The 10,319-nt window shown below is 50.9% G+C and overlaps 1 protein-coding gene across 4 annotated transcripts in view; it reads right to left on the bottom strand.

The window, feature by feature from the left end:
* FGD3 (FYVE, RhoGEF and PH domain containing 3) overlaps positions 1 to 10,319 on the bottom strand; it is a 49,777-nt gene that overhangs the window by 13,552 nt on the left and 25,906 nt on the right. For all 4 annotated transcript variants that reach the window (XR_002122593.1, XM_019630979.1, XM_019630981.1 and 1 more), the window contains exons 7-11: positions 6,315 to 6,453; positions 5,663 to 5,721; positions 2,554 to 2,700; positions 2,308 to 2,400; positions 441 to 520 (exon numbers count right to left, since the gene is read on the bottom strand). Coding sequence is in view for 3 of the 4 variants with exons in the window: in XM_019630979.1 (XP_019486524.1) it covers positions 441 to 520; positions 2,308 to 2,400; positions 2,554 to 2,700; positions 5,663 to 5,721; positions 6,315 to 6,453 (518 nt within the window). In the remaining variant the exon portion in view is untranslated. The remainder of the gene's footprint in view (positions 1 to 440; positions 521 to 2,307; positions 2,401 to 2,553; positions 2,701 to 5,662; positions 5,722 to 6,314; positions 6,454 to 10,319) is intronic.

Here is a 10,319-nt window from a genome sequence, read left to right as displayed (position 1 = left end):
ATATATAGTCATGGGACATGGAGTGGAGTCAAGGGAATTGTAATAGATATGCATGATATTGGGGGAAGTGGGGTGGCAGATTGGGGGAGGGGGGTTGTCACTTCGAGGGGTAAAATGTATAACTATTGCACTGTGTTGTACAGCTGAAACTAATTCTAAAAAATGTGTATTTCATAATAAAAAAATAATAAAAAAAGATAAAATAAAATCAAGAACTGGGGGGAAAAAAATGTCCACTGGAGTGAGGAATAGGTGGGCAGAGGTTTAATGTTCATTGACCTCCCCTTAGTACTATGATATTTTAAACCACAAATAAATACAATGAATAAATAAAAACATATTGCAAGTTTACCCAGTTTAAAAAAAAAAGCCATCTGCTAAACTTTCAGGTTAAAGACATTCAATTCACACAGCAGCAGACACAGAGCCAGTAAGCCTACCGGGTTTGTAACTCCAGGGACCTTTTCCTTCCCGTTATGATGAATGTGTGGGCTGCATGTGGTTTGACGATATCCTGCACCTAAAGGCACATGACAAAAGACAAAACATAACAGCCAGTCACTTAGCAGGCCCTGAGCTTTGGCCTCACTCTCTCAGACATGGAAGTCTTTCCTGAGGAGGGGGCAGCGGTGACCCAGCGGGTCTGCAGGAAGAGGGCCCTGCTCAAGGTCACAGCTGAGGGACGGCTATTGTGTGAGCAGGTCTGTGGGGGAGGGAAGACTGTTCTGCCCAGGCATGCCTAGGACCTCTCATCTGCCAAATCTGCCTGGTCCCTGGGATTCCTGGGAAGTCGGCCACCAGCCCTTGGACAAGCTGTGCATTTCTCCCACCAAGACATCCACCGGCACGACTCCTGACAGAGGGATGGGAATCTTAGGAAAAGAGCCAGGACAATCTCCACCACTCTGCAGGGTTACCTAAGCCCTATGGGAAGGTGCCTCAGATCAGCAGGCCCCTGTCATGGGGAGCTGCCCCTCATCTCCCCAGTACCCCATCCCCAAGGCCCTTGTCTGGGTGTGGCCCTCAAGCCAGCCCTTAGGCCAGCTACTGTCAGAACCAAGAGCTGGCATTAGGGAGACAGGGCCCTGGCCTGCCCAGAATCTTCCATGGAGCCTCACAGCATGACTTTCCCAATGGCTCAAGGTCAAGAACCTCTGCTTTAACACATCCAGTTAATTATATATAGATTGATTTTTTTTTTTTTTTTACAGAGAAACACTAAAAAAATTGTTTCTTCTAGCTATGGGAGAAAGAAAGTATTTTTTTTTCTCTAGTTAGTTGTTACTTTTAATGGTATTTCTTAAACCTGAATTCAGAGGATCAAGGTAAGAAGGGATTTTTTTTTTTGGTATCACTAAGGCAAAACTTCACTTTCTACAACTAATTAAGTACTTTGATTCAGTCAATATTTTTTGGAGCACCCATTAATTCAGAGCCTTCCCCCACAGGAGAGGGGACTGATTCCAGCTTCTGCAGCTAGGATAGAAGATTATTTCTGACAAGTGAAACAGGCAAGATGCAGAACAGGCTATACAGTAAATGGCCATCTGTGATTTTAAAAACAGGTACATATGTATGAGCATAGAAATTCTGGAAGGATAGTGAAGAGATGGTCAAGAATGTCCACTGGAGTAAGGAATAGCTGGGCAGAGGTTTGATGTTCATTGCTCTCACCTTAGTACTGCTATGTTTTAAACCACAAATAAATAAAAACAATGAATAAGTAAAAGCACACTGCAAGGTTATCCAGTTTAGAAAAAAGAAGCCATCTGCTAAACTTTCAGGTCAAAGACACAGCAGTTCACACAGCAGCAGACACTAAGCCAGCTAGCCTACCCAGCCCACACCAGGAGACACGGACAGCTCAGGGAACCGGGGCAGCAAGCACAACAGGTGGTCTGGACCTTGGGCACAGGTGCCTGTGGAGCCTGTTGTGGGCTTCGAGGTTGGTGGGAGAGGAGAGAGCAGGAACGGGGGTCAGGCATTCACCCGGAGCTTCACCTTCAGATCTGTAAATGGGGCCCTGAGTGCCAGCCTCACACGGGACAGAGGTCAGCCCAGGTCCTGGTGCCATCCTCATCTTATGTGCATGAGGCCGGCAGTGCCCTGGCAGATGGGCCAAGCAGAGGTACAGGGGATCCTGCCCACCAGCCCAGGATGCCAGGCCAAGGCGCCCTCAGAGACAGTCTGGCTTTGCCTGAGTCACCAACAGATCAGAGGCTCAGAGAAGTGGGCCAGTGGCCGGGTGTCCTTATCCTTGCTCTGTGCCCTCCCAGGTGAGTGGGGAGGGAAAGAGGGGGCACCCACCTGGAGGTCTGAAATGTCCATCCTCTCCCGGATGCTGAACTTCTGGCCCATGAGCCGCAGTTTGGGCACACAGTAAAGGATCATGCTGTTGAACTGTGATGATGAGAGGCAGGCGTGAAGAGGGGCAGGACAGGAGACCCCATAGAGGAGGCATCCCAGGGAGGTATAAGTGGCCCTGGGGCTGGGTAGGAGTGAGGCTGGGCAGGGCTGAGTGTGGCCCTGTGGGGGTGGGGGAATGTGGCTCACCAGGATGAGGTGGCGGTCCTGAGCCGTGCCATTCTTGGCCGATAGCTTCTGGATGTTGCCCTCCTTGATCAGCTCATTGGCGGGGTTGACAATGTCCTCCTCTCCCCCTAGTCGCTCGTACACCTCCAAGAGCTTGTGCATTTTCTCCTGCAAGAGACACAGGGCTCAGGCAGCTGTGTGACCACAAGGACGGGAGGTTTGCAGGGGCTCCTGGGGACCCAGGGTGAGCAGAGCCCCACCAGGCAAATGTGGTCTGGGCAGCACAATGAGCCTGCTGACAAAGGGGTAGGAGACAAAAAAAGGGGGGGTAACATTTAAGTCGGGCATTGAAGGATGAATAGAAGTTCACTGTGCAGAGAACAATAAATAACAATAGCTAACACTGTTGCTATGTGCCAGGCAGTGTTCCACACACAGTATAGGTATAACTCATTCGATTCTAGCACTGACCCTCTCAAGTGGGTGCCATTATTATCCTCAATTTAAAGACAAGGAAACTGAGGTACAGAGAAGTCAAGGAGTTTCTGGAAGTATTTTAGCTAGAGAACTGAGAGTGGCCCTCTCAGCCTCTGTAGCACACACTAACTCCTTCTATGGGGCTTCTATGGGGGTCTTCAGAGAGACATGTTGGGCAGCTGTAGCTTTTACCCGGATGGTGCCCCCTCCTCTGGTAGCCTTGTCTAGTTTCCAACTGCACTAGGCCCATCATGAGACTGGACCTCTGCCAATCTGCAGTTCATATCCCTCTGGCCTCACGACTGGGTGGTCACATGGCCAACCAGTGGCCTTGGGATGCGATGGGGGACTGTCAGCAACTATGGCTCCAGCTCTGAGCCTAGAGGCCATGGTCCCAGACCTGCCACTGCCACCACTGGGGGTCTGAGCTGGGAGCAAAGGAATGAACACAGCAGAGGCTGAGCTGAGCCTGCAGGAACCCTGATGTATTGTACTGGGGGCCTGGGGTGCACCTGGTGTGTACTGGGGGGCTGGGGTACACCTGGTATATACTGGGGGACTGAGGTATACTTGGTGTGTAGTGGGGGACTGGGGTATACCTGGTATGTACTGGGGGGCTAGGGTGTACTTGGTGTATACTGGGGATCTGAGGTACACCTGGTGTGTACTGAGGGCCTGGGGTACACCTGGTGTGTACTGGGGGATTAGGGTGCACTGGGTGTGTACTGGGGGGGCTAGGGTACACTTAGTGTATACTGGGGGATCAGGTGTGCACCTGATGTTTTGACTAGGGGGCTGGGCGTGCACCTGGATTGTACTGGCGGGCTGGGGTGTACCTGGTGTGTATTGGAAGGCTAAGTGTGTACCTGGTGTTTATTTGGGGGGCTGGGTGTACACCCGGTATGTAGTGGGGGGCTAGGTGTGCACCTGATGTTTGCTGGTGGGGCTGGGTGTGCACCTGGCGTGTAGGAGAGCTGGTTTGTACTTGAGAGGCAGTTGCAGGCCAGGAGGGTTCTGAACAAGGAGTGACAAAATAGGTACCCCTTTGAAAGCCCAGAGTTGGAGAAGGATGGATCAAAGGCCAGGGAGACTGGTGGTTTGTGGAGGTTGAGGCTGAGGGGGGTGGGTATGAATGGAAGCATGAAGAGGCTCCAGTGAGCACACACTGATCATTCCTTAGGGTCACCCCCAGGATTCTCATTGGAGCCTCCCACCTGCCACTCCTGGACTTGGGGAGTGTACATGCTACAGGTGAGACAGGAATCCACCCAGATGGGAGGTCCCAGGCTTTGTCTGCGCCCCTCAGACATGTATGCCCGTGAGGGCTCTCCCCAGTGTCCTCTGTGTGAGCGCGTGACCATGGAATTCTGCCAGGCAGCTTTCTCTCTTTCATTACATGCAGCCTTGGAGAGAAAAAAAGGGGGGAGGGAATCAAATGTGAAAGACCCACAGTGAAATGTGGCCTGTTTAGGGTTGCCATGGGTGCCCAAGAGAGAACACGACCTCAGGTCAACCTGGTCCTGGGGACCCAGACCCAGACCTGGGGACGGGTTGGTAAAGAGGGCACCAGATGTGGACCACATATAACAAGAGCTGTCCCAAAACAAGCCACCTACCTAGCATTTCTCTGAGAGATGTGGGATAAAAAAAATTTTCACTTTTTTTTTCCCTCTCAAAAAACAACAGTGCCTGTGTGAAGGTAAATAGGTCTCAGGATTGGGAGACACCGCGGCTGGGTCTGGACTGTGATGGCCTGGAGAGTGGGACAGTGTGCAGGCCAAACAGGACAGAGCCACCTGCATCACAGGGCATCAGTGTGGGCCCAAGGAGGCCTCCCTGAGCCACAGACCCCACTACACAGAGCGATTAGATCAACAAGGAGACGTGTCTCCTCCACCTTTGGGCTGTATATAGAGGTAGGGCCTTTGGAGGTGATTATGTTTAGATGGGTTACGGTCATGAGGGCAGGGCCCCATGATGATCCCAGACCCAGAGAGCCTTGTTGCTTTCTTTGCCACGAGGACACAGCGAGAAGGCAGCTGCCTGCAAACGAGGACCAAAGCTGCTGGCACCTTATCTGGGACTGCCAGCCTCCAGAGCCATAAGAACAGGTGTGTGTTGCTTAAGCTGCCCAACCCGAGCTGACTGAGACAGCTTGAATGAATGAATGAATGAATGAACAAAAAAATGATGGGAACGTTGGGGTTATCACTTTGTGAGGTATGTACATGTCTAATCATTAAGTTGTTTTGTATACCTGAAATTAATAATTAAAAAAAATTTTTAAATGATGGGAGCTAACATTGTGCTGGGCACTTTATGGAGAGTCATTTAGCCCCACAACAGCCCGATGAGACAAATTCTGTCAGTAACTGTTTTACAGATGGAGAAATTGAGGCACAGAGTGCTAAACAACAATCTCCGAGCTAATTCTCAGTGGAGATCCTGTCTGCCCTGGGGGAGAGATGGGTGATGGAGCCCACCTAAGGACAGGTGTGTGTGTGTGTGTGTGTGTGTGTGTGTGGAGCACCAATGGAGCACACCTGGGGACAGGTCGGTTCATGTGCACACTGATGGCGCCTGGCTTGCCCCACACTCTTTCTGCCTCACACTGTGGAGCCCTCAGACATCCTCCAGGAGCCTTCCAACTCACCATTTTCCGAATGGCGGCATTGGAGTGGTTGGCGGCTGTGGAGATGAGCTCCAAGGACCCTGCAGGAGGAAGATTTAGAGTCAGGCTACAAGGTGCCTGGTGGCTCCACACATGTCCTGGCCCCACAGTGCTGAGAGTTCGATTTGCTCTGCGCTACCATTTCTCTTGGGTGTCCAGGGCTGCTCAGGAGACCTGGCTGCTTGGGGGGATGTGACCCTGCAGACGCACTTCATTTGCTAGACCCTGCTCCCTGCACAGACCCCTGCCCTGTGCTGCCCGCTGGCTACTGCCCTTGAGCCAGGAGCAACCCCTGTGACCCAATGAGGCCCTTCCTGGAGCTAAGCTTTTCCAGCACTTAGTAGCCCCTTCACCGGAACCAGTGTCTTCCCCTTACACTGCAGTGAGAGCAGGGGAATCTTCCCAAGACGTGTTTAGGGAGCACTTGGATCTCTCTCTCTCTCTCTCTCTCTCTTTATCTGTCTCTCCATTTCTCTGTATCTCTCCATCTCAGTCACCCTGTCTCTGTGTCTCTCTCTCTCTGCCCTCCCCCACCCCCCTTCCTGTCCCTCTGTCTCTCTTGACATGGGTTTGTGGCAGGTGCCCCTGCTCCCCCTTGCCAGGAGTCAGTCAGCCTGGTGGCAGCTCAGCTCACTCTCTGCATCCTTCTTGTCCGGAGCGTCCACTGGGAGCCGCTTCAGATAGTCCTTGAGCAGCAGCTCGTAGCGGGGGACCCTCTGCACAGGTTCCAGCATGTGGTGCTGCAGCGTCAGGTTCCCGCACACCTCCTGCTTCTGTAGGGGAGACAGAGAGCTTGGACACCACTGACACGTGTGTGCACCAGGCCCACCCTTACCTCCAGGAAGCTGCCCAGAGCACCTGCACCTCTGACTGCAGACCACATATTACAGCTGGGGAAACTGAGGCTTGGGGAGACTGAGCACTGGAGCAAGGACCCAGACCCTGGGTGGGCCAGCTCTAGACCCAGTGTTGGCTCGTTTATATACATCTTTGTGAAGAGTGACTTCCCCACTCTCATTCGCCCAGGGGCCTGACTTGAGCTCTTCCTCCGACTGAGAAGGTAGGAACTTCTCCAGCCCTCCTTACGGGAAGCCCCAGTGGTTCATACCTAGACACTGCTCTAAGTGCCATCTATCCCCTCCTAGAAACACAACACTGTGTGTCAGGTGGGGTGGGGGCTGAGACCCTCCCGGGACCCCTGCCCAGCACCGCTCCAGGGTTCCCATCCTATTTCTCGCCCCTCAGCACCTCGTCCAGACCTGATCAGGCATCTGCACCCCAGACCACACATGCTGCATGTCATCACCCACCACTTCTGTGCTCACCCACTGGTGCCCTGCCGGTGCTGCCCTCTCCTCCTCCCTTGGATTCCCCGCACCCATGTCTCAGCTGACAGGCCTCATACAGAATCCACCCATCCCTGCGCCTGCCTGGGGAGCAGCTGCAGTCGTCCAGGTTGTCGCACAGGCCATCTGGCTCCCCTGCCTACCTTCCACCCTTGCCCAGCTCAGGGCCCGGCATTGTGAGCAGAAAGGAACTCACAATGCCTTGAACACAGAAGGTCTGGAAGAGCACCAGTCTGCAGCCGCCATAAAAACAATTGTTTCGGGCAAGAAGTATCAAGGGAGAATGAGAAGCAGGACATTTACACCATTTCAAAGCATCTCTCTCCAAGTAACTTATTAATGGGGAAAGAAGGGACGTCACCATGGAGAGATCTGGCAGACACTCCCTGAGTCAAATAAGCATCCTCCAGGAGTAGGACAATAAGAAGTTGTGCAGCACAGGCAGGACAGGTGAGGACAAGGTCTCACTCTCATGAAATTTCTGCAAAGACGCACAACCTGAATTGAGTGGTGAAGAAACCACAGACAAAGCCAAATCAAGAGACTGTGTGCAAGTAACTGGCCTGTCCTCCTCAGAAGGGACAACGACATGGAAGAAAAGATGGAAAGAGACAAACATGATAATGAACGCAATGTGTGATCCTGGGTTTGTGTGTGGACCAGAAAAAAAAAAACCCCAAAAAACCCCAACCAAAACAAAAAAAGAAACCACATTGGGACAACTGGTGATACATGAAGGAGGGCTGGGGCTAGATGAGTGCTATTGCGCCAGTGTGAAACTTCTTGATTTGAATCACTGTGCTGGGCATGCAGGAGAATGTCCTTGTCCACATTCAGTGACACAGGGCTACATCTGCTGCTCAGTCTCAAAATGTTCAAAAATAATAATCATATGTGTGCGTGTCTGGAGAAAGTAATAAAGTAAACAAGACAAAATGTTAACAGTTCTCTATTTTTGCAACTTTTTGTCAGTGTTTGAAATTGTTTCAAAATAGAAGTTCCAAAAATTTAGAATATGCTTTGATGAAATCAAGGAAACCCCAAAGGCCACACAATTCGTGATGTGTCCATGCTGGGGGTCTCAGAGAGCTCCCTGTGGTGGGTGCTGTCCTGTGCTCATGAGACATTCAGCTACATCCTATGCCTGTGCCCACTATGGTGCCACTCTGGAGGGGTCTGTGGGGGCAGTGTGGCCCACTGAGAGCCATAGACTGTGCTGAGCCCGGGGATGGGGCCCTCCCCACAGCACACCTGGCCCAGAGCGCCAGGTCTGCCTGGGGTGTGGGGACGTGCTGGCCAGCAGCTGGCTGTGACTAAGGCCATGTCTGCCCATGACAACACACTGGTCATCCCCATGCCCAAGTGTGGGGTCACGAAGGGCCTGCAGACTCGAGGACCTGGTCTGCCAGGTGTGGTCAGAGAAGGCAGCCTGTGCCACAAGCGTCAGGTGGAAGCTCAACGGCCCAGCACCTCATCAGGTTGGGACTGTGTGAATACTAGCATCACAGTCGCTACACCGAGAGGCAGAGCAGGTCCCCAGAAGAGGCCCTCCTTCATCCTAGACTCTAGAGAGTTGTCACTGTCTGGCACACGGGGAAGCACATCAAATGAATCCTGATTTTGTCTTTTCTTCTCTTATTCTCAGAATAACCAAATCAGATACCAATTAGCCAATGAAAATTCTTCAGATTTCAACTTCCTCAAGTATAGCTTTATGATTATGATTATGATTATCATTATTAAGGAGAGGAGATGTAGGAGGAGAAAAGAAAAATAACAAATGCAGGCATCTCAGATAAGAAGGATAGTGGGACCATGGGCAGTTTGGGTCTGTGAGGCCCTGGAGGTGGACCCACAGTCTTTCCTGACAATTACGGTGTCACTCTAAGGCAGCAGTTCTCAACCTGTGGGTTGCGACCCTTTTGGGGGTCGAACGACCCTTTCACAGGGGTCGCCTAAGACCATTGGAAAACAAAAAGATATTTACATTACGATTCATAACAGTAGCAAAATTACAGTTATAGAGTAGCAACGAAAATAATTTTATGGTTGGGGGTCACCACAACATGAGGAACTGTATTAAGGGGTCGCGGCATTAGGAAGGTTGAGAACCACTGCTCTAAGGGCAGCAGCCAACCAGACAATGACCTCTAACAAAACCACGCAGGGCACTTGCTTCCTGGGAAAGGAGGCCATGCTGTGACTCGTGTCCCAGGAAAAGGGGCTTGTTCTCCCTCTGCCACGCTTGGCAGGAGTGCAGAACCACGGTGCCCACACCAGCCTAAACCTCTGTACATGGGATGCCCTGCTCGGGGCAATTTTAGTCAGCCCTGCAGCTGGGTGACCAGACCCTGCAGACTTGGGCGGCACAAGCCCTGGTCTCTGGTCACTCAGGGCTGTGGGTCAGCCACAGGCACAGCTTGGGGAGACTGGATGAAACTGTTCCATGGGGAGAGCTAGGAGTGCCAAGATGTGAGTGAGCTGGTGAGAGTTCAGGGGGGTGTGGGCAGAAGGGAGAAGTAAGGACTCAGTGTGAGAGCTGTCCTCTCTGGGGAGGTACAGGAATGCTGAGGGATACTGGGGGGTATCTAGGACTCCACAGTAGGAAATCATGGCTGACCTGATGACTGTGGATCTGGCGAAAACAGAATGTTTTCAAGAGGTCACCCCAAATCCAGGCCTGGCCTCCAAGCATTCGGCATAGAGTGTCTCAGTGCCCATTAACCCTCCAGGGTACATTGAGGAATGTGTGTGTGCACATGTCTGTATGCATGTATGTGCATGTGTGTGTGTGTGTGTGTGTGTGTGTGTGTGTACTAGTGATGTTGGGACAAGTGGTTAACTAACTATTCACAAAAATAAAACTAGATTCTTACCTCATACCATAATCCATCTGGACACTATTCTGGGATAGCATTTTTAATTTTTAAAATAAAACCATACTTTAGAAGGAAACATAATTTATATAACTTTGGGAAGTGAAAAATGCATTTATAGGCATCACTTCAAACGTTTCCTAAAGCATCACTTTATTTAAAAGTTGGTGAATGTGCACCTGAAACTAATTTTTTTTAAAAGTTGGTGAACATGGCTAATTAAAAACCAAAAATTTTGTTTAGAAAACATCATAACGTTTTAAAAATAAAAGATCAATGAGAAAAAATAATTTGTAATACATATGACAGATGACAGCTAATATTCTTTTTTTTTTTTATTGTTAGTTTCAGGTGTACAGAACAATGCAATAGTTACCCTTTTCACCCTCACAAAGTAACAACCCCCCTCCCCCATCC

The sequence above is a fragment of the Hipposideros armiger genome, unplaced genomic scaffold, assembly GCF_001890085.2.
Source record: "Hipposideros armiger isolate ML-2016 unplaced genomic scaffold, ASM189008v1 scaffold_967, whole genome shotgun sequence".
Taxonomy (NCBI): domain Eukaryota; kingdom Metazoa; phylum Chordata; class Mammalia; order Chiroptera; family Hipposideridae; genus Hipposideros; species Hipposideros armiger.
Note: the sequence above shows the minus strand (reverse complement) of the source record. Positions and strands in the feature narration are given on the sequence as shown.